Source organism: Meleagris gallopavo, chromosome 7 (genome assembly GCF_000146605.3).
Source record: "Meleagris gallopavo isolate NT-WF06-2002-E0010 breed Aviagen turkey brand Nicholas breeding stock chromosome 7, Turkey_5.1, whole genome shotgun sequence".
In the NCBI taxonomy this organism is placed as follows: Eukaryota; Metazoa; Chordata; class Aves; order Galliformes; family Phasianidae; genus Meleagris; species Meleagris gallopavo.
This window is the reverse complement of record NC_015017.2, coordinates 18,075,078-18,098,190: the sequence shown is the minus strand read 5'-3', so window position 1 is coordinate 18,098,190 and position 23,113 is coordinate 18,075,078. Positions and strand designations below refer to the sequence as shown.

General features: G+C 63.4%; 2 protein-coding genes across 2 annotated transcripts in view; both read left to right on the top strand.

Annotated features, from left to right (window-relative positions):
- Positions 1–3,924: 3,924 nt before the first annotated feature.
- Positions 3,925–8,381, top strand: DES (desmin). The gene is made up of 9 exons (XM_010713640.3): positions 3,925–4,557; positions 6,032–6,092; positions 6,278–6,373; positions 6,461–6,622; positions 6,702–6,827; positions 6,941–7,161; positions 7,246–7,295; positions 7,480–7,562; positions 7,636–8,381. Exons 1-9 carry the CDS (start codon positions 4,004–4,006, stop codon positions 7,675–7,677), a joined length of 1,395 nt encoding a protein of 464 aa, XP_010711942.1. The 5' UTR covers positions 3,925–4,003; the 3' UTR covers positions 7,678–8,381.
- Positions 8,382–9,953: 1,572 nt separating this feature from the next.
- LOC104911762 (striated muscle preferentially expressed protein kinase-like) overlaps positions 9,954–23,113 on the top strand; it is a 13,545-nt gene continuing 385 nt past the window's right edge. The window contains exons 1-6 of the mRNA XM_010713799.3: positions 9,954–10,743; positions 19,253–19,342; positions 19,448–19,826; positions 20,817–22,231; positions 22,337–22,480; positions 22,935–23,107. Coding sequence (XP_010712101.1) covers positions 10,323–10,743; positions 19,253–19,342; positions 19,448–19,826; positions 20,817–22,231; positions 22,337–22,480; positions 22,935–23,107 — 2,622 coding nt within the window. The 5' untranslated portion in view covers positions 9,954–10,322. The remainder of the gene's footprint in view (positions 10,744–19,252; positions 19,343–19,447; positions 19,827–20,816; positions 22,232–22,336; positions 22,481–22,934; positions 23,108–23,113) is intronic.

The window sequence follows — 23,113 nt, the reverse complement described above, 5'->3', positions numbered from 1 at the left end:
CTGCCTGGCACCCCGCCAGCGGACAGCTGGGGGGTCTCCATGCCAACCGCGGCCACCGCAGCCAAACACAGGGCGTGCCGGATGCACCGCGTGCAGCCTCCTGCCGGGGGCTCGGGGTGCGTGGGTCAACTGCGGGCCCTCAGGTCAGAGGGTGCTCGCTGCACCCGGTGGGTGATATGGGATCGGGGTGCCAAGGGTGCGGGTGAGTGGCGGGGCCGGGTGTGGCCCCACTGCAGTGGGCAAAGGGCAGCGCCTTGGCACCCTGCTGCTGATTCCCAGAGCCTCAGGATCTTCCCGGAAAATCTGCCAGCGGCTATTCCTGGGTGCTCCCTGACTCACCCTGCACCTGCTGCCCCGGGCCCCGTCGCTGCCCCGCCCCGCAGCACTCAGTGCGGCTGGGACCCTCGCTGCAGGGCTCGTGACCCGCCGCAGGGTTCCTGCGTGCGCCCATGGGCGTGCGGTGCGGAGGGGACAGGGGATTGCGGTGCCGTGCCCTTTCCCGTGGTTATAGGGCCGCGCGGCCGGAGCTGAGCCCCACTGGAAGGGGTTAAGGGCCAGGCAGCCAGGATGGATGTGCAAAGCTCCGGGAAGGGCCGCCCCCTTCTCCTGCAGCCTGCCAGCCCCCCGCACCCGCCCTGCCAGGATGAGCGCAGGGATGGCAACCGCGCTGCTGCCGAGCCCCCAGCCCAGGCCACGTGTCCCTGCATGGGAAAGTGAAGTCAGCACCCGGGCATTGCTGGAGGCTGAGCGCACGGCTGCCCTTACACCAGCCGCCAGCCATGCGTTGGGATGGGGCGAGTGCTGCCTCATCTCACTGGTATGGGTGATGCCATCGAGGCCAAGGAGATGGACTCTCCTGGGCTGCGAGGAGAATGTGGGCTGCCAGGTCAGCTGTGGGCATCCTCACGGCCTGTGGGACAGGTTAACATCACCAGCATCCCCATGGGTCACAGCTAGATGTGGCTGATCAGTGCAGGCATCCTCACAGGGCATGGAAGTGATTGTTCCCTAGCATCCACACTAGACCCTAACAAGTGCCCCCATAATGTCCCCTGGACAAAGGTGAAAAAACATCCCACACACTCACATGGATCAAGGGGGCCATGCCCTGTATTCATATGAACTATGGGGTCAGCCAGCGACCCCAAGCATCCCCATGGTAATTGTGCCACACCCAGCATCCCCGTGGCACTCAGGGACAAGCAGCCACCCCCAGCATCGCTAAACCTGGGAAGGGAGGAATGTGGACTGGGGCTGCTTTGTGCCCATGCTGGCAGCCTGAAGGGAGCAGCAAACAGTGGTCTGTGGCTTTTGGGGGCACCCAGGGCTCCATGGGACCCCAGCACACTGGCTGGGCTGCACTCCAGGCACGGAGGAAGAGTGATCTCCTATTTAGACAATAGCACGCGCCTAAGAGAACAGGCGTCCGCTCCTTCCCTGTTAGGGTAAAGGCGCCTCAGAGGCTCGTGTCTGTAAAAGGAGCGGGACAGAGGGAGACGGCCGGGGGCCAGCAAAGTGGGGGGGACACCCTGGCTGCTCCTTTCTCATCCTCATCAGGAGGAGGCCAGGCAGGGCCCGGACCTGCCCAGCAGCACTGTGGTACGAGACTGAGTGGCAGCTGGTGCCCCATCCCTGCATCCTGCCCAGCTGCAGCCCCCAGTGCCCGCAACCCCTGGGAGGCTGTGCCCGGATCCCCGCGTGCCTTAAATCCCGGGGGAGCAGTGGGGAGGGAGGGCCAGAGAGGAGGGCCGGCTGCGGGATGCAGCTGGCTTGGCTCACGGTGTTGTTTGACATTCTGGCTCCCGACGCCTTCATCCCGGGGCCCTGCGGGAGCTGGGGCCAAGCCAGCACTGGGGATTGGGGCCCTGTTCCCAGGCTCCATCTGGGTCAGCATGGCCTGGGCTGGAGCCGAATGATGCTGAGCGTGGTGAGGGATATCATTTGGGGCACTGCCTCTGCTCTGGTCCACAACTGGAGGGACATGCTAAGTTTGTCTCCAGTGCTGTGGAGTGGGACAAACCCAGCACGTAGCTGAGGACCCATCTGCCCACATCTCCACTTCCCACTCCTCCCGCCTCCTTCCCGCACCATGGGGAAGGGAATTTCCTAAGAGGCGTCTGTCCCTCTGTTGGCCCCATGCCAAATGCAGGGCCTCTGCCCTGTGACGGTGTCCCGGAAGGCTGTAGGGCGGCCAAGGAAAGGCCACTTCAGAAACTGCATTCCAGAGTGGGGTCAGCACCATGCTGGCAGCCACTCCCCATGCACAGTGTGTTGACCCCAACCCTGACCCAGAGCACTGGGATGGAGTCACTGGAAGGGACGACTGAGCAGTGGGGCTGTGCTGGCGTGGGGACCCGTGTGTCCCTTCACATCTCAGCCATGGGCTGATGCAGGGGGTCAGAGATGAGCTGGGCATGGTCAGAGCAGGGAAGGGGGGCAGAGGGAGGAAGGATGCTGTATGTTTTTCCATCTTCTCCTTCTCGTCCCTCAAGCCCCCCCTTACACAGTGTCCCCCCCGCTGGGATGAAACAGCCCCATCTGGAAATACCTTCCCTTTTAAAGTCAGGCTCCGCCGGGCAGTAAGCACCATCCGGGAATCCACGGTGTTATTCTGTGTCTGGGCAGCCTGGAGGGATGCCAGACAGAGAGAGGGTCTGGGATGCACAGCCCAGATGCGGGACTCTGGCCATCTGCCCACATTCACTGCCCCCAGCCTCTCACTGCCCCCAGGCTGTAGTGCTGAGCCCAGGCACCACTCGCTGCATGCATGGGGCTGGGAGGTGCAGGGCTGAGCGCTACTCCTGCTGCTGAGTCACCCTGTGCCCAGTGGCACAACAGTCCCCTGTGCCACAGCGTCCTGGAACAGCCCGGTTTGGGTATGGCAGGGGGCACTATGTGGGCAGTGGGGCCTGGGGAGCAGGGGGCCTCCCAGCATGGCCACCCCAGAAGTACGAGCAGCAGCTGTCTTTTCCTTGGGGAGAGATGTCCCCAAGTCCCAGGCATGCTAACCCCTGCATGGGGGGTGACAGTGACAAGGGGGAGGGCAGGGTCCCCATCCATGTACTTGGCACAGAAAGGGTTAAGAGGGTGCCTCCCCAGCTATAAATACCACTGATGTCCCACGCGGATGAGTATGAGGCTATTTTGGTTGGGTGCCTGCTGCTTCGGGAATGTGCCAGAGCCAGGACCCAGGGGTGACGTCACCGTCACTGGGCTGCTCTGCACCCCAGCACCTGCTCTGGGTCACTCAGCACCCCCTCCAGGGTGCCCAGCCCCACCTTGGGCCCTTGTGTACCAGAAAGTGGGCTCAGGGTGGTGGTAATTCCAAGCACGCTCAAATCAGGAGCCCCCACACTGCTCCCTTCCTGTGTCCCACCCCCCCGCTGAGGGCATGTCCCATGGTGGGGATGGTATATGGCCCCACACAGAGAGCTGAGCCTGGTACTCTCACCACAGGGCAAGTTGGGATGCTGCTGGGGTGCATAAGGCCAGTTTAGGGACTGTGCCCCGCTAGGCCATGAAGTTTGGGCTCCAGGAGTGGAGAAGTGCTGAGTTCACTTCTTACTCTCTGGCATCAGCCCAGCTGTCCGTCTGACACTCCAATGGGGGCACAGTGCCCCAGCTGGGGTCAGGGCAGTGCCGGTGGGATCCCCATCCACCTACCCAAATCCCTTCCCTTGGTCCCATAGCAATGTCGCCCGGGAAGGGGGAATGTGCTGAGAGGACTGTGGCACCAAGGGGAACCCTAGGAGGGCTGTGAGCTGTCGGGGGACCGTTGGGGGGCCACGGCCCAGCGGTGCCCACAGGTGAGTGCCGAGGGCGGGGGCTGGCAGCCGTCCCCTCCAGCAGCATCCCCCAGCTGTCCCGCAGCAGGAGGGGCCGGTGATGTCAGCAGGATACAAATAGCAGCAGCACGGGTTGACTCCCGACGCCTCGCCGAGCTCCGGCCGCTCGCCAGCCCTGCTGCCTGCTCCCTGCTCCCTGCCGCCGCCTCACCGCCACCATGAGCCAGTCGTACTCCTCCAGCCAGCGGGTCTCTTCCTACCGCCGCACCTTTGGCGGTGGCACCTCGCCGGTCTTCCCCCGTGCCTCGTTCGGGAGCAGGGGCAGCGGCAGCTCTGTCACCTCCCGTGTCTACCAGGTGTCGCGCACCTCGGCCGTGCCCACCCTGTCCACCTTCCGCACCACTCGCGTGACACCGCTGCGCACCTACCAGAGCGCCTACCAGGGGGCTGGCGAGCTGCTGGACTTCAGCCTGGCTGATGCCATGAACCAGGAGTTCCTCCAGACCCGCACCAACGAGAAAGTGGAGCTGCAGGAGCTCAATGACCGCTTCGCCAACTACATTGAGAAGGTGCGCTTCCTGGAGCAGCAGAATGCGCTGATGGTGGCCGAGGTGAACCGCCTGCGGGGCAAGGAGCCCACGCGTGTGGCCGAGATGTACGAGGAGGAGCTGCGGGAGCTGCGGCGCCAGGTGGATGCGCTCACCGGGCAGCGGGCGCGCGTGGAGGTGGAGCGTGACAACCTGCTAGATGACCTGCAGAAACTCAAGCAGAGGTGAGGGGGCCCTTCCCTCTCCGATCCCTCCTTGGGGATGGCTCCAGCCCTGGGTAGACCCTTCTGGTATCCCCCCGGGGTGCCCACCACTGTGGCCCCGCCGCTCCATCCCCTCACCCCTTCACTTCGCCCTGTGTGTGTCTCCTGCTGGGCAACCATCCGCAGGGCACTGCGGCAGGGCCAAAGCCTTGGCACTATGTCTGCAGGTCTCGGGAGGGCATGGGGTTACCTAAGCCATGGCACAGGGAAGGCGCACACCAGCCCTTTGGAGGTGCTCAGGGATCACTGAGTGGGAGGATGTCCCCAGCAGCAGAAGGTGTCCCTTGCACTCTTGTGCAGTGATGGCACAGGATCCCTGGAGCCGGGGATCAGGGGCCCCTGCTCTTCACAGCAAGAGGAGCTCATCAGGGCTGATCTTAGCCCTGATGGACAGATAGACAGATGTACAGAAGCAGGGAGGGCTGCGGCATGTGGGGGGGGATTCTGCTGGCTCCGGATGCGAGGGAGGGAGGGGAGGAAGCGGCTGCACTTCCGCAGGCCAGCAGTGCTCCCGGCCTGCTGTGAGCGCTATGGTGCACCAGGAACTGAAGGGGCTTCCAGACTCTGTAGGGATGCTGTAGGATGGAGATGAGGCTGGGGCCTGGGAGAACGGCCACTGGGATGAGGGACACTGTGGTGCAACCAGCACGCGGCCACCAGGCAGCACCTCTGGTCCTGAGGTCCAGGTGTTGGCTGCTGTACCAATGTACTACATCATGGGGATGTAGACAGGGAAGGCTGGAGATCCCACCACTGAGGGATGACCCAGCAGGAGCAGCAGTTCAGGCTGGAGCTACTGATGTTGTGAGGCTGATGGCAGTTGGCTGTCCTGCCACCCAGCTGCGCTGCTTCTGTGGGATGACCCCGAATGTCAGGGGAGGAGCAGGGCACAGGACAAACGGGTGTCGGGTTCCTGCACTGCTGTGCCAACACAAACAGGCACCTCTGTCCCCTTGAGACTCTGTGAGCTGCAGCCTAGGGCACGCAGCCCCCTCCCTTGTCACAGCTCTTGCGGTGCCCTCCATACTCACAGCATTGTGGAGACTCCAAAACCCACTGTTTCACTCTGGCTCTCCACATTCTGAGCCAGGTGCCCAGCCCATCCTGCTGTCCCCATGAGTGACTCAGCCAGTGGCTGCTTCTCAGGACCCCGTCCCCCACCTGCCGGCCACTCGTCCCTATAAGGGCCGGGGCAGTGAGCATGACACCGAGCTGACCTCATGCCTTTGTGCTCCCGTTGCCGTTGACTATAATAGGGAATGGGAGGAAGAACCCCTGGCCCCCAGCCAGCCCTCTCTCCGCCCGCTGGGAGTGCAGGACAATCTGCTGTGTTCCCACCAGCCATGCTGTGCTTGGGGACAGCAAGAGGAAACACGAATGGTGGGGGACAGGGGTCTGTCTGGGTGTCCCCAAATGCCTCCTTCTCTGCCTCCAGGCTGCAAGAGGAGATCCAGCTGAAGGAGGAGGCTGAGAACAACCTGGCTGCTTTCAGAGCTGTAAGTAGACAAGTCCCCATGCTGCCTGGCCACCTCTGTCCTCCTTGCCCCCTCCTCAAGCAACCAGTGCCCATCACTGGAGCATGGCTGTGGGCACAGCTTTGCCATTTGCCTTGGCTGGTAGTCCCTGTGCAACTCTAGGGTGCCTATCACCACCCCTAACCCCACTCTTTGTGTCCCCCCAGGACGTGGACGCAGCTACGCTGGCACGCATTGACCTGGAGAGACGCATTGAGTCCCTGCAGGAGGAGATTGCCTTCCTCAAGAAGGTGCACGAAGAGGTAGGTGTGGGGCAGTCCCGTGGGCATGGCTGGGGCTGGGGAATGGAGCAGGGAATGGGGCCCTGACACACCCCTTTCTGTCCCCAGGAAATCCGCGAGCTGCAGGCTCAGCTACAGGAGCAGCATATCCAGGTGGAGATGGACATCTCCAAGCCTGACCTGACAGCCGCGCTGCGGGACATCCGCGCGCAGTACGAGAGCATCGCTGCCAAGAACATTGCCGAGGCTGAGGAGTGGTACAAATCCAAGGTGTGGGGCTGGGGATGAGCCGGGTCGGAGGGTCCATCCCCATGACAATCCCCATCTGCTGATCACATCCTCTCCACAGGTGTCTGACCTGACACAAGCAGCCAACAAGAACAACGATGCCCTGCGGCAGGCCAAGCAGGAGATGCTGGAGTACCGCCACCAGATCCAGTCCTACACCTGTGAGATCGATGCCCTCAAGGGCACGGTGAGCCATAGACAGTGCAGAACAAACCCCGGGCTCCCCAAGAAGGACTTTGGGGTGCCCCAGAAGCACTCCATGTGCCACCCCCGTGCTGACGCACTCCACTGTCCCCCCAGAATGACTCGCTGATGCGCCAGATGCGGGAAATGGAGGAGCGCTTTGCGGGGGAGGCTGGCGGGTACCAGGACACTATTGCGCGGCTGGAGGAGGAGATCCGGCACCTGAAGGATGAGATGGCCCGGCACCTGCGCGAGTACCAGGACCTGCTCAATGTCAAGATGGCCCTGGATGTGGAGATCGCCACCTACCGCAAGCTGCTGGAGGGCGAGGAGAACCGGTGAGCGGCAGGGGGAAGCAGGACAAGGTGGGGGCGTGGTTTTGGGGTGGTTGGCGCTGAGCTCTCCCCTCTGTGTCCGTGCAGGATCAGCATCCCCATGCACCAGACCTTTGCCTCTGCTCTCAATTTCCGAGGTGAGTTGGGCTGAGCCCTCGGGGTCCCGATGCCACGCTGAGCTTGTGGGGGAGGAGCACATGAGGTGTTTGGGGGGTGGGGTGACCTAGGGCTTCTGGAAACTCTCGGCCCCAGCCCCAGTGCCATCTTCCCATGCCACCTGTCTGCGTGGTCGCTGTCATCCCTGTGTCCCCCTCCCTACAGAGACCAGCCCAGACCAGCGTGGTTCCGAGGTGCACACCAAGAAGACAGTGATGATCAAAACCATCGAAACTCGTGATGGAGAGGTGAGCAATGTGGGGAGACACATGGGGAGTGGGGATCTGGGACATGGCATCATCTCACGTTCCTTTCCCTCAGGTGGTGAGCGAGGCGACCCAGCAGCAGCACGAGGTGCTGTAGAAGACTCTATCCCGGTGCCCAGCCGCCCTTTTGCCCCCCCCAAGCCCGTACTCCCCCCCGACACGGCCGCCTCCGGGCACGGCCCGGGCTCCCCCCGCACCCCCGGGCTCTCTCCTTCGGCTTCGCAAGGCTTCGCAGCTAGCGCCAGGATCAGGGCCGGGCCGGGGGGCGGCAGAGAGGGACGGAGGGTACAGGCAGGAAGGGGTGGGGGGAGCAGGTGGTGGCCTCGTGTCCCAGCAGCGGGTTCTGCATCCCCCCCGCGCCCCGCAGCCCCTCCCTTGCCCTCCCTCGGAGGCGGTCCCGCAGGAGCAGGAGCCGTCTCCCCGCACGGCACCGCAGCCCGCCCCGGAGCTGGCGTTTCTCCCGGGTAGGGCTGCAGCAATGCCGGGGACGGGGAGAGATTGGGGTGCTCCGGGGGCCGGGGCTCTGCGCTCCCCTCCACGCTGCCCTAGAGGCAGCCCCGTCCGGGAGCGGGTGGGGGGGAAGAGGCTGCGCGGGGACGGGGCTGGCTGAGCCGAGAGGAAACCCGTAGGTGGATACAGGAAAGAGCAGGAGTGAGTGAGTGGGAGAGAGGGGGCAAAGAGAGAGAGGAGCCGGAGAGAGGCCCGGGGGCCAGGGCCGGCGCCCCCACCCCTCGCCCCATCGCACCCCCACCCCACCGCGTGTACGTGACTGCCGGCGGCTGAAATAAACAGAGGAGCATCGCCCTGCCTCCAGTGCATCTATGGGGCGGGGGCGTGGGAGGGGCAGGGGGTGGTGCACAGAGGAGCATCGAGGAGTACTCAGTTCCACTGCTGGGGAGCAATCCTGCCGATACCAGGACTGCAGCAGAGCCCGTCCCCGAGGGGAGCTGAGCCTTGAGCAGGCTCAGAGGGGCTCTGGGGTCCCCATGCTCTGCTGGGACCCTCTGCCTGCTGAGAGGTGTCCACCATCCCCAAACCAGCCCTGCTGTGCTGGCCCCCAGCACACGGAGGGACGTTCCGTGTTCCCCCATCAGGGTCACAAGGTGTTGAGGTGGCTCTCAGCCGGTGGTGCCCCTCTCTGCCCTCACCGAGCCCAGTGGGATGTTTCAGCGACAAAAAATAGGTGTCCTCAATCTGCTGCCAGCGACGGGGACAGGGCTGCCGCCAGAGAGACAGAACAGCTTCCTGTCTTTGTGAGAACCCCCCTCTTTTGGCTGCAGGACCAAAGAGAGGGCTGTAGGACATTCAGATCGCAAGAGCTGTGTCCAGCAGGTGGCCCTGTGACATCGAGGACTGCCCTGGGGACAGACGACGCATCCAGCTACTTCCCTCCCTGCCTAGCTGGTGGAGCAAGGGCTCTGCCTTTTGCTCTGTCCCCACCTTACCCATCGCTGCCACCCTCTTGAAGACCTCCACACCGCAGCTGCCCCAGGGGCTGCCCTGTGCCAGTTGCTCCCTCTGGCACCCCTGGAGCTGGGGACAAAGTGGGGAAGGAGCAGCTCTTGGCACTGAGGTGCAGCAGAAGAGGCCCCATGGCACTCACAGGCTTTTTCTCTGGTTCTGCTGGGGTCTGCCAAGCTGCTTTGCAGCCCCAGGTGTCGGTAGCAGGGTCCCCAACCCTGGCATGTCCCAGGGCATCGCAGCTGCTCCCCTACGTGCAGAATGTCAGTGCTGGTGCTGTGCCACTAATGAGCTGCCCTTGTGCTGGTGGACACTGGCTCTGCCAAAGCCAGCCAGGCTCATTCACAGCAGGCGAGCAGCGTGCAATATCGTTAATGTCCCGCTCACCCAGATTTACAGCCCCTGGAGAGGGCGGCTGGGGCCAGGTGATGAGATGTGTGCCATAAATCCGGAGCCGGGGAAGCCCTGCCTTGCCTGGGGGTGGCGAGGTGCTGTGTGGCACTGGTAGCCCTGGCCTCTGGCTGCTGAGATACACCCCAAAACCCACAGCCCTCCTTGGGGATGTAGTGCAGAGCCCGGATCCTGTCCCAGTTCACCACAGGGTCTCTTGTTGCAGGAAGCATGACGGTGTCCTTTCCCTCCGCATGCCACCAGGGTCTCTGTGTCCCGATCCGGTGACACGCCTGGGAATGGGGAAGGTGGGGGGGAAAGGCTGGTTCCCCTCCGGCCTCACTGCTAATATGGAAAGGTGCTGGCCCCTTTCTATCTTTGCAAGCGGAGCTGGGCTGCAGAGCTGCGTGGCGGGCGCGGAGAGGGGGAGCCTGGCCAAGGAATGTGACATATCAGAGGCAGCTGCCACTTCAGGAGAGGGGGCAGAGGGAGCGCAGCTCTGTGGGGGCTGTGCGGGACGGGTGAGGGGGGGACGTCAGGGCCCAGCGGCAGGGCAGCGCCGGCACCGTGGGACCCGCACGGGGCAGCGGCGGAGCAGGTGCCAAGGTGTAGGGTGGGCAGGGGTTGTGGTGGAGCATGGTGCACGGGTGCTGCGCTGGGTGAGAAGAAACGCGGTGAGCGGCAATCTGAGCTCCCAGCCTAAAAATAGTACCCAGCTTGCCCACGGCACCGCGACCTTCGGGGCTGTGGCCGGCCTGGGGGAGGCTGTGAACCAGACGGCACCTGGAGCGGGGGGCCGCCTCGCTGCCGGCACCCCCTGGTGTGCACCAGGAAGGAAACTGGGGCGTGGGACTGTGGCACTGGGGAGGTGAGGAAAGGAAAGCAAGCAGCATGCACCGGGCACAGACACGTGGTGGCACCAGCGGGGCCAGTGGGGAGCCCGGGCGGGTGATGGGGAGAGCCCCTCCGAGCCCCGGCATCCCTCCGAAGCGTGCCAAGGTCACAGCGGAGCAGGGGACTGCTGAGGAGGGCCCCACTCGCCTGGCGGCACCGGCCTTTGTGCGGAAGCTGAAGAACGCGGCCATCGGCACTGGCTGTGACATCCGACTGCGGGTGGTGGTGGTGGGGAACCCCCGGCCCAACCTGCGCTGGTTCCACAATGAGGAGCAGCTGGCCCCACACGGGGAGGAGTACGGCACGCTGTGGATCCGGGACAGCACGAAGGAGGACGCCGGTGTATACACGTGTGTCGCCGAGAATGAGCGAGGAGAGGCCATGACTAGCGCCGTGCTGGCCATCATCGACATGGAAGGTAAGGGCCACAAGGCCATCGGCACCGCTGCTCCACCACCACGGCTCCAGCATCCCCACCAGAACTGCTTCCCCACGCTGAAGCGGCGATGCTTCACAGGCTTTCCCCATACGGCGTGCCCAGGGGCTGGCTGAGCTTCAGCTGTGCCATGTCTGACTGCCGTGGGTTGGGATCACTGGTACTGGCAGCACCAGGGCAGCTCTGCAGCTGGGGAGTGAACATGTGGCTGCAACAGCCTCTGCCAGGCAGGGCAGGATGCCAGGGCATGGGCGTGTTGGAGCATCTGATAGTGAGCCTGTATGGGGCAGCAGGAGAGAGAGACTGGTCGTGTTGTTTGGGTGTATGGCACCCATGGTTCCCCTGCATCAGCCACCCCCGTGCACTAGTCCCCATGAGCACAAGTGGCTGTGATGCCACCGCTGCAACTGTAGCAGGTACTGGGGCTGCACTGGGGGCACCAGTGCTGCACTGAGGGAACTGAGACCCCCAAGTGTGAGGAAGCAGGGGGAGGAGCCTGAGGGATGAAGGAGGAGCTTATGCATGTAAGTAGGCAGGGCCTGGTGGTTAATTAGCAAAATAGAAGGGCCAGCATCAGCTTGATTTCCAAAGCCCCATGGCTGCCCTATGCTCAGCATTATGTGGGGTGTGCATAGGGCACCTGGCTGCAGTGGGGGCCTTATCCTGAACAGAAAGAGGTTCATCACCGCAGGGCAACGCCACCTCCCTGGAGCACTGAGGTGCTACCAGGATTGCCTGGTTGGAAGTGTTGGGCAGCAGTGCCAACGTGTGAGCGTGGCTATGCCAAACACTGGGGTCGTGGGTGAGGAAAGCACCAGGATTGTGCTGCATGGGGCAGCTGTGAGGAAGAAGCATTGTTCTGAGTGGGGCTGAGTTGCTGGGGGAGCTCCACTGGAGATTCCTGCTGGTGGTGAGCCTGGAGGTGGAGCACAAAAGTGTGCAGGAACTGTCCTGCCCTGCAGTGGGGATGTGTGGTCACTATGCATTGCACCTTTGGGGTCAGTGGCACTGTGGACTGTGATGGGGGCACAGAGTGGTGCTTCATCCCTCTTTCACTCTGACCTGCAGTGTGTCTCTGCTCAGAGTTGCCTGATTTCCCCAGGTGCCCGTTCTCATTGTGCTGACACATGCCTCCCTGCTCCCAATTCCCAGCCCTTGCGGCCACGTTTCTGGAGCAGCCACAGGAGGCACAGAGCAGCCAGGGTTGTGAGGTGAATGTCACCCTGCCCCAGGCGCTCCCATGTGCTGTGTTCAGCAAACAGCCGCCCAAAACCAGCCCTGGGGCAGGGTTGCGTCTCTGCCCTGCTTTGGAGCACAGCGATCTCTGCATGGTGCCATGTCCCTGTCCTCTGCCTTTTCTCCCTGTGATGTGTGAACTGAGCTGCAGCTCTCCGTGGGGCTGACAGCTCTCTCAAGGTGGCTCAGGTCACTGCTGGGGGGGCTCCGTACTGCCCAGTTCTGTGCTCAGGTCCTCCTGCACTGGCTCCGCATTCCCCTCTGCTCGCACGAGCCCGATTTAGCTCCTCTAATCCCTTGCCCTGAATCTGTCGCTCCACCCCACTAATGATTTTCTCCTGCTCTTCTCCCAGGTCCCTTGAGTGTGTCAGTGCCTGGCACGGGGAGCAGGGGGTGTGCATGAGGCCAGGAGGGGCTCCAGGAGTCCCCACCATTGGCTCCTTGCTCACTAATGCATATCTCTTCCCAGCTGTACCTCCTGCCTTTTTCACCATGAGCTAGCTTAAATCACCTCTTCCAAACCCCATTAATCTCCTGCTAGAGTGCCCAGTGTCCCTAGCTGTGCCAGCAATGAGCGATGCCGAGGCTGCGTCTTATTTCGGGGTTGGATTTGTGTGTCTTCAGCGCCCAGCACAGGGTCCCGCTCCTTGCCTCCACCTGCACTCAGCAATCAAAGTGCTGTGTAACCTTGCCTCTGCAGGACAGTCTGGGTGCAGGAACAGGGAGGCGGATGAAGCAGTCCATATATAATGCTCCCTGCATGGTGCTCCCTGCACGATGACCCTGCGTGGTGATAGCTGCCCTGTGCAGATCCTTCTCCTTGGTGCAGTGGGATGAAGCCTGCCTCCAGCAGAGTGCAGGGCATGGGATGTGTCCTGGGGGCTCAACGCATTTTGGCACAGCTGTGCAGCTCCATGGCTGTGGTCCCCGCACTCTGTGCTCTCTCTGATCCCCAGTTTCCCCACAGATATGGTGTACGAGGCTGTGGCTGGTGGTGCTGAGGGCACTCCACTTGGGACAGCCATGCTGACAGTGTCTCTGGTGGCTCAGCACCTTGCACCATTTATCTCGGTGGCTAATTTTAGGCCCTTACTCTGCAAAGCTGTGCCTGCGCCCAGTGCCAGCTGCCCCTTTCTCCAGAGCCCCTGCCAGCCCTCCTGAGTGCTCTGCTCGCTCAAAGCCAGACACAGCCTGCAGCCTCCCCTTGCTGTCACCTTTTCTGGGCACTCTCTGGGGCTGCCTCAGTTTCTCTGTGCTGCTGTGCCCACCCCAGCCCCTGGCATGCCATGGGGTGGGCAGTATGCCTGGCTATGTCTCACCAGAGCCTGGCACAGCTGGAGCATGTCCCCAGGTAGGGCTGTGCATGGGGACAAAGCCCTTTGGGATCTCCTGACTCTGTCTCATGCCACCTGGGTGCACGGCTTACTCTGAAGCTGCGCTGCTGGTTCCCTTTGGGGCGCTGGGAGCAAGCAGGGGAGCAGCATGCAGCTGTCCAGTCAGTCACCTCCACCCCTGCCCTCTCTCCTGCTGTCGGGGGGTTATTTTTGCTGAGGAATGTGCCATCCCCTCGGATTCTCGCAGGCTGTAGGGTTTGTGTTACACTCGAGAAGCCGAGACCCAGGCCCGAGTGTGGGTAAATATAGCACAACTTCTGGGGGCTGTGTGCAGGGCTGTGGCCCCTTCCTCCTCCTGGTGCTGCCCCCCAGCTCCCACTACTGCCTGCTCCCCTCCTGCTGGTGTGTGCCATGCCCTGGTGGCACTGGGAGGGCTCTGCCCCTCTCCCCACCCCCTCTGTGCCCCGTGCCTCAGCAGCAGGGCTGGCACAGTGGGTAGGAAACATCCCCTCCTGTCCCATTCTGTGCTCAAGCACCTCAGCCAAGGTCACACTGTGTCCCTGTGTCCTCAGCCTGCAGTGGGCACCGTGTGCTCAAGCATCTTTCTATCAGCAGGAAGGGGATGCTGGGGAACAAGGGTGGCTGTCCCCGCATACAGGCTGTGCCATGAGCAAGTGTCAGTGTGGCATGTGGCACGTGGCAGGGACAGATCTGTGCCAGGATGCACGGGGGACACCCAGCGAGGCACTTTTCTTTAGGGGTGGCACCAGACTGAGAGGGATATTGGTGTCCCCAGGCTCCAGCAGGAGATCCCTTTTGTGCCAGCTCTGCCACTTGTGTGCTTCGCCTGACGCACAGGGTCTCCACGGAAACCCCACAGCATCCCTTGGATGGTGGGGCTGTCAGCAACGTCGTACGAGCAGCTCCCTTTGTACCCGCTAATTTGCAAGTTATTATGAAGCCGTGACAAGCTCCACGCTGGGAGCCGTGGGCTGGGAGGGGGAGTGCAGAAAAGCAGCCGGAGCTGCCAGGCATCGTGGTGTGCATGTGGTAGTGCCACGCAGCGCCGGTGCAGAGCGCTGTGTTGCTGTCATCTGCGTTGGGGAGTGCTGAGGACCCCCGGCATTGAGCGGTGCTGAGCGCAGGAGTGGAGAGCGGCTCCGTGACTCTGGGCAGGGGGCTCGGAGCCCCGTATCCCGCACAGCCAAAGCCATCAGGAGGGCAGAGGGGTGCGGGTTGTGTGCGTCCCTCAGCCCGCGGTGCCTCCCCGCCACCTGTGCCCTGACCGTCCCCCGCCGCTGTCACTGCGTGCCAGGGCTGGCGGGAGGCGGAGGCGGAGGCAGGCGGGGGAAGGATGGAGGGAGGAGCACTCCAGTGATGCTTCATGCTCACAGCCCCAGCCCTCCCGAGAGCCCAACCTGGCGAGCCCCAGCCTCTCCCTCCGCCCTCTCCGGGAGGATGCTGGGGGCTTCACCGGGGCGCTGACAGCGGGGACCCCCCCAGTTGCGGGCTGCCGCACTGCCGGGCCTGAGCGGCGGTGGCCGCGCCGCCGGGGCTCTGCAGAAGCATGAAGAAGATCTGGGTGAAGAAGCGCTTCCAGGTAAGGGCTGCGCGCTGGTGAGCGCACGGAGGAACGGGGGTGAGGTGTGGGGGGGAAATAGCGGGAAGCGGGTGCACGTCCATCCTGGGTGGGGAAGGGGTGAGTTGCGCTTCTTCCCCCCCTCCCCTCCCCCCCGGGCTTATCCCACCGCCAGCCCCGCCCGCAGAGCCGCCGGTTCCACGCAGCAGTGCTGGGCAGGTGTTCAGCATCGCCTTTGCCAGCACTGCTGCGAGCCCATGGTGGGGTCCTGTCCCCTCCCTGTCCTCCGGAGCCAGTGGAGGCGGCTGCATGGCTCCCCCCGGCTCCGCCGCCGGTGGTCACGGAGCTGGAGATGAGGCTTTGCATGCGTCATCCCCTCCGCGTCAGGAGCATGCCTGGCACAGCAGAGATCCTCCGCGGGCCTCTCCGCACGCTCCGCCGAGCGAGGAGCAAGGACGTCACCGGGCCTCGGTGGTGAAGAGAGGATGGGGGCATTCTGCCAGGAACCCCCTTGTGGAGCTCACAGCAGCACCCCACTGCTACACCTTACATGGGTGCACGGCTACCCTGCTGTCACCCTGCTGGGTGTCCCCACAGTCCCCACCCAGGGGTGCAGGATGGGGACATGGATCCCCCGGAATGCTGCGGGGAGGTGACAGCCCTGCCCAGGTGTGGGGGCATTCATCTCCCCTGGGGGCAGCACCTGGCTGCCCCATCTGCCCTTGGGAACAGCCTGTGTGCCAGGGCATGGTCCTGCTATGCTGGCCGAGCTCTGGGCACACCACACGGGCCACCCGCTGCCTCCCTGCTTCCCCTTGGCCCTGTTCCCTGTTGGCTTCACAGTCGGCAACACCAGTGCCACGTTGCTTGGCTCCATGTGCCAGGAGAGGGGTGTGCTCCACGGCCCCAGGAACCCCACTTACCCCATGCTATAGGGGGTGGACAGCCTCCTGGCAGGACCCTGCATGAGGAGGGTGGGTCTGTGCAGGCACTGGGGCAGCGAGGCAGGGCCAGGTCCCACCGCACCTTGCCATGGGGCAGGGCTGAGGCTGGATGCTCATCTCTGCTGGCTTTTCTCCCCTTCTCTGTGGGTGCAGGGTGGGCGCCAGGGACTCCCCTGCGCTGTTTCCTAGGCTGAAAATGAACCCCCAAGCAGGGTGCATCACTGCTGGCTGACTTGGCTAGATCTCAGCCCAATGGGATTTGTCCCAGGCTGCTCCTGTAACCTCCTGCCCCCTTTTTGACCCCCTCTTTGAAAGCAGAGGGTCTGCTGCTTGGAGGTGACCCTGCATCACAGAGTCTGGGGGATGCTGCTTTCTGAGCCGTGGGTGGGTGCCATGCCCCAGGGGTCCTGTTGTAGAGCAGAGGGCTGGGGCTCACCCCCCTCTGCAGCTGTGGGCCCTACCCTGCTGGGTGCAGTCACCAGATCTGGTGGGAGCTGATGGCGCCAGTCCCCGGGGAAGCCGTGAGCACACCCGATAATGGCACTCAATTGCATTTTCATTTTTTAATGGGGGAATTATCTGCCGATGGTGCAGTTAATCACTCATCTATCTTTCCCTGGCCTGGAAGGCGGGCTGCAAGCCAGAACCAGCACAGGCAGTCGGGGAGGGGAGGTGAAGCCTGGCTCAACCTGGCTCAGCCTGAATACAAATGAGTCTCGTGCAGCCATTGCCCACTGCATACTGGGAGGGGGCAGTGGGAGTCCCTTTGTGCTGCCCACTGGCACCGTGGGGGCTGCAAAATGAGCCTGCTGCTGTTGTAAAGACATCTGACTGCTGGCTGTGCTTGGCTGTCTGTCTGCCCCTAGGGCTGTCTGTCCCTGGGGACTGTCTGCCGTCCATCCCTGAGGGCTGTCTGTTCGTGAGCTTGTCTAGAAGCTGCAGGATGGGTAGGAGGCTTTGGGAGAGCCCCACTAAGGCTCCCCAGTGGGCAGCAAGGGCACAGGCTGCTGTTGTCCCAGGGAGACTCTGCTACCCGGCTGGACTGGGAGCAATGCTGGGTGCTAGCAGCCCAGACCTGCTGCCTGCACACCACATCTCCTGTCCTACCTACCTGCATCAGCATGGCAGCCAGGTGGTCCTTGTCAAGCAGATGCCCAGCCCCAAGCTACAGTGCGGAGGAGGACAGGGAGCCGGCAGGGAGCTGCTGGCACCTCTGCCCCACGCTGCCATCCTGCCTGCCCAGACAGCGAGGCTCCCACGCCTCCCGCCCTGCGGGCTGGTCATCTCATGGCACTTATGCCAAGTAGCCTCTCACAGCTGGCACGGCCACCACCAGGCTGGGGGTTGCTGTCCCCACGCTGGGCCCATGCCCATGGCTGAGTCTGGGCCAGTGCCTGGAAGACGCTTGGCTGGCTCATTCCCTTGGCTGGCGCGGGCAGGAGCTTCTAAGGTGCTGTGGAACATTTGGGCACCCGCCCGAGCAAAGCTGCTGGCTGCAGGCAGCGGGACTGGCGTGCACCATGTCACCCCTGGGTGCAGGAGGAAAACAGCACCAAGAGGTGTGCGTGTGTGTGCGTTGGTGGGCATGCGCTGCACGTGTCCACCTACACCCGTGCACGGCTGTGTGCGTGGGGTGTGCGCCTGTAGATACCTTGGGGGCGTGCAACTGGGGGTGTGCGTGAGGCTGTGCTGTGGATAATGCTTTCTTCTCTTTTTCTTTGCAGAAAACCGGCCACTCGCGGCGCTTCGGTCGCTTCACGCATGGTGCGTTGAGTTACCAGGATTTGCCCCCCCCCTGCTGGGATGGGGTCTGACCCCCCCACAGTACCAGGGAGGGGGCAGTGAGCAGAGGCTGCACAGGGCTGGGCACAGCCCTAAAATGGGTTTAGAGGCTCCTGGTGTGTCCTTCGAGCGTGCCTTTGTCCTCACAGCTCCAGGGGCAGGGGTGCTGCTGGGGAGCTGGGTACACGGTGGCAGGCAGCCTGCTGCAATGGCAGTGATGGGACAGTTGGCAGTGTGCTGGGCTACACCAGCCCAGCCCAGGGAGGGAGTGGCAGTGTGGACCCCCACTGGGCTGTGGTGTGTGATGACAAGGCTGGAGAGCAGGAGATGTTTCCTTTGCCAAAAGGCTCTGCAGTGTCAGCTTGCGATGGCTTGCATAGTGGTGAGGAGGAAATGGTGACCCTTGGTATCTTTGCGGGCTTACTTTCCGGGGAAGGAACAGTGCAGTGGCTCTGCACTGACTTGGCTACAACGGGCCTGGGCACACAGTGCCCACAGCTTCCCTGAGAACAGCAGTGATGCTCTCCCAGCCAGAACCACATTGCGGGCCACGGTAGCACCTCTGAATACTTACTGCAGGGGGGATCGGGGATGCAGAGTGCACACCAGGCCTGATGCAGCATGTGTGCCCCCAGGCACACACATCCAAGCGTGCCAGCACCTTTAGGAGTGCCCACCTGGGGCACAGGAGTTGAGGCCGTGGGGCCCAGGGGACAGCTGGAGCAGCAGCAGGTACAGGAGCTGGCTGCTGTGCAGGCAGAATGTGACCATGATGTGGGGAGGGGACAATACCATGTGCTTTACAGGAGGGATGCAGGGAAGGGGAGGCTGAATGTGGTGCTGATGATGTAGTGACTGTGTGTGTGTAGTGAATTTGTGTAGGGAAGGCTGGGGGGTGCCAGACCCATGGCCAGTGCTGTACGGAAGGGTAAGGCACTGGGCCCTGAACCAGGTGATTGGCCAGCCCTAGCCCCATCCTTGGCCTCCAAGGCCAGCACATGGTGCCAGGCTCTCTGAACTGGCACGGCCTGCTCAGCTGCTGCCCTGGCAGGTCAATGCCTAATGGTAGCGCAGGGACAAGCTGGGGACAAAGTCCTCCCCAGAGCCCCATGCGTCTCTGCAGGCTGGGCCGATAACCGGGTGTTGATGTCTCTCTCTCTCTTGCTGCCCCTATGGAAGCGAAGTTTTCCGCTCCTGCAGGAAGCAAAGCTACGGTAGGAAGATTCCCGCCTCATGCCAGCCCTGCTCCCAGATGGGGCTCTGTGCCTCCAGCGTGCCTCCCTGTTGCAATGCCACCACTGTCCCCGTCTCCATCACCCAGTTACATCCTCCTTCCCCTGCATTTCCACCACCATCCCTTCTCCTGCCTCCATCCTACATAGCATCATCTGACGCCACTCCTGTCCCATGGTCTTTCCAGCCTTGGTTCTGCCTTTCCTGCTGGCAGTCTGTCCCTTCTGTGTCCCCCATGTTACAGTCATCCCTCTCCCACCCTTGCTCTTCTGCTGCTCAGAACTGTCTATGCACTGCTCATCTGTCGCTGGAGCTGATGGGTCTGTGAGGAGCAGTGCCAGCCTGGTCTTCGTGTCCCCTCACCCTTTGCTCTTCCGCTGCAGACTCGGAGACCGGCGAGGATGAGCCCAGTGACCCCCAGGTGACGCAGCGCAGTGATCTGCAGGATGAGACAGCCTTCAGCACCCCCACGGGTGAGCTGCGGGGACACAGAGCTTTAGGGGTCCCCATGGGGCAGCCCACCCATGGGATGAGCTGGGTGGGATACCACTTGGAGATGCCCACCACTCTTCTTCCAGGTGGCTCCGACACCCTGGTGGACACCTCCATGAACACAACGCCAACCTCAGTGCTGGCCCTGTCTCAGGCAGAGGAGCGCTCCAGCTGGTCGGGCAGCCAGCAGACTGTGGTGGAGAAGGAGCCAGATGCCAGCCTCCCTGTGCGGGGACCCTACCTCCGCCCTAGTGCCTGGCAGCCACAGGGAACTCCAAGGCAAGCAAACGCGCCGTCACCATGTGGCACTGAGGTCCGGCACCTGGGCGTGGAGCCGCTGGTGCGGGCATCACGGGCTAATCTGGTGGGCACAAGCTGGGGGTCGGAGGATAGCCTTTCTATGGCCAGCGACCCGTACGGCAGCGCCTTCAGCCTGTACCGAGGACGGGCGCTCTCGCTCCACGTGTAAGTAGCAGGGGGAAGTGCACGGAGGGGACATCGCTGGGGCCATCTCCTCCCCGCAGCCATCTTCTCTCCTCCTCCTGGGCTTTCTTTGCCTTCTCCATTCCCGGACAAGGAACGGAGGCTCTGAGCAATAGGCACCTGGCACTGGTGAGGATGGAACGGCCCTGGGGTGGGGGGCCTGGAGCGGGGTCCCTATCTGCTATGGCCAGTTAAAGTTTGGGGGTAACCCCATCCGAACTGATTCTTCCTGTTCAGCTGTGAGGGCTCTGCATGGCCAGGGACATGGGGCGCAGAGGTGTGGCACCCACGGACAAGCTGTCCCCACTGCCCAGGGGTGGCAGTGGGGACGAGAGACATTCTTCCTCCCCAGGGCCTGCTGACATGCTCAGAGCCCCTGTCCCTCCCCAGCCCCACAGGCCTTCTCCTTTGACCTCCATCCTCCTTTGTGTTTGAGGCTGCTTGTTCCACCAGAACCTCATCCCCACTTTTTGATTTCTGCGCTGCACATGCCAAGCCCTGGGCTGTGGGGCCAGGGGGGTGGGCAGGGATTTTGAGGGTGGCAGGGCAGGAGAACATGTTGGCAGCAGCACATGCACTGCGTGATGACTTGTGGCCTTGTAAAAGAGCTCTCTACACTGCTCTGGCGTGCTGGAATACCTCAGGGAGATTGGGGCACCCCTCTGTTCCTGTGCTCTCATCTTGCCTGCATGGCAGCTCTGGGAAGGGCACTTGTTGAGTGTCCCAGCATCACCACATTGCTGTCCTACATGGGTCCCTGGCCGATGAGACACCAACAATAAGGCACCTCTGGGTCATACCAGCAAGCCAGCTCCCAGTGGCCTAAGTGTGGCTGGATCCCCTCGCTGTGGCCCATTGAGGGTCCAGGGGCTGTCCCCTGCTGTGCCCTATTGGGTGGTTGGGTTGGGACTCACGATGCAGCCATAGGTGAGGGTGGGCTCTGACTTGCTCTCCATTGTTCTCCCCTTGCAGCAGCATCCCCCAGGGTGGGTACAGGCGAGATGACCCCCACAGTGGTCCCATCTCCCCAAAGCCCGGCGCTGAGCCTCCGCACTCGCCCGCTGCCCTGCCGCTCACCTCCAAGCCGCCCATCATCCGCTCGCCGTCTCCAAGAGCCGGCCTGTGCCCCCCCACGCCCTCCGGAGCCACCCCGCAGCCCTCTGCCCGCCTCCCTTCCTCCTCCTGCACGCCCGTGACCCCCCGCAGGATGTCTTCAGTGCCGGCCGACTATCAGGACACCGTCCCCGAGGAGTACGAGGAGAAGATCAAGAAGCCCAAGTCGCAGTCACAGGGCAGCACGCAGGACTCCCGGCCCGCCACGCCCATGAGCGACGCGTCGGGCCGCATCTCGGTGCGGGCATCACCCAAGCTGGTGCGCGCCGGCTCCAGGATCTTTGAGCGGCTGCAGTACTTCGAGGAGCGCCGTGGGAGCTTGGAGCAGGCGGACAGTCCCTTCCCCGCACGGCCGTGGCTGCCCCTGCGCAAGACGCGCTCCTTCGACCAGCCAGGCTGGGAGCGGCGGGCGGGAACGCCAGGGGGCTGGCGGGATGGGGAGGGCAGTGTGGCCAGCCGCCGCCAGGCCTTCCGCCAGAAAGCCGCCTCCTTCGACGAGCGGGGCAAGTTCGCCGGGCGCGTGCAGGACATCGAACACAAGTTCTCGGAGGAGCTGAGCCGCATCAAGAGGACCGTGTCCAAGCAGCAGCTGCGGCGCTCGCAGGAGCTGGGCAAGGCTGAGCCACTGCCGCCTGCCGAGCCTCCCGCCGCCCGCACTCCACGCGGCTCAGCCTTGCCACGCAAGGTGCCACCAGCCAAGGCCTCGGCTCCGGCCGAGGGCACGCACGTCATCCAGCACCTGGCTCTCTCCAGCGTGGCGTTGGTGGGGCCCAACGGGGAGCTGGAGCCGGGGGGACAGCGGGCACGGAGAGGCCCGGCGCGGGGCGGCGCGGCGGAGGAGGTGAGGAAAGCTGTGCAACAAGATGGTGGTGGGGAAGTGAAGAAGAAGGAGCAGTGGTTGTTGGCGCAGGCCACCCCGCGGGGCCGTGCTGCTGAAGGGACCCCGTGCCCGGATGGAGGTCCCGTGGCTGCAACCAGGGCCCCTGGGGTGGCGAGTGAAGGGCTGGCTGCCAGGCTGGCCGTGCCCCATGGGCTGTACCGGAGGCCGGAGGTGTCTGCTGAGGTGCGGTTCCTGCCCTGGGCAAAACCGGGCATGGAGCAGGAGGCCCGGCTGGAGAGGAGCTGGGCAGGGCAGCACGGCACAGGGAAGGAGGTGGAGAGAAGACAGGCAAAAGTGGCAGAGAAGAAAGAGAGCGTCCGGATGGCTCAGGAAGGCAGAGGCACGCGGAGCAAGGGGAAGGGGCGCCGGGCCCGGCCCACCTCTCCGGAGCTAGGTAGGGCTCTTGTCCCATGCACAGGGGGTACTGTGGTGCTGCCACACCTCACTGGACCCTCTGCTCAGCATGCTCATGGCTTTGGGGCCATCTATCCCTGTGCAGAGTCCTCCGATGACTCCTACGTCTCAGCGGGCGAAGATCCCTTGGAAGCGCCCGTCTTTGAGATCCCCATCCAGGACACAGCGGTGGCTGTGGGGACAGAGGTGCTGCTCAAGTGCATTGTCACAGCCAACCCACAGCCAGAAGGTGAGTGGTCGTGGGGCATGAACGCAATGGGCTCTGGCACGATCCCCCTGCCTGTTCCAGGCCCTTGGGGCCACCCGAGCTGTGTGGCAGAGCTGCAGCTCTGTGCTCCTCAGGAAACAAAGTGCCAGTGTGCGGTGCAAAGGGCAGGGTGCAGGCAGAACCTCTGTGATCCTCCTGCGCTGGGATAGCAGGAGAAGGCACCAGGCACGGAGCAGCTGGCAGAGGCTGGAAACGAGCAAAGAAGCTCTGGTTCCCTCCTCCAGCCTCCACTGGAGGGCAGAAGGATGCCAGTAACCTTAGCAGGGCCTCTCTCCATCAGAGGCCCTGGGGACCTGGGGCTGTTCCCGATGGCAAAACGGTCCCCAAGCCGAGCAGAGACCTGTGCTGACAACCGGGGGAGTGAGGACTCTCCTACCCCGGGATGGTCCCGAAGTGACCCTGCTTCTGTCCTTAGTGTCCTGGAGGAAGGACGGGGTGCCACTGAGGAGCAGCACGGCACGACCCATCAAGACGGAGGGCGAGCGGCACACCTTGCTGGTCAGGAGCGCCCGGGTGGCCGACGCCGGTCTCTACACGGTGACGGCGGCCAACGAGGTGGGAGCCACCTGCTGCAGCGCCATCCTCAGCGTGCGG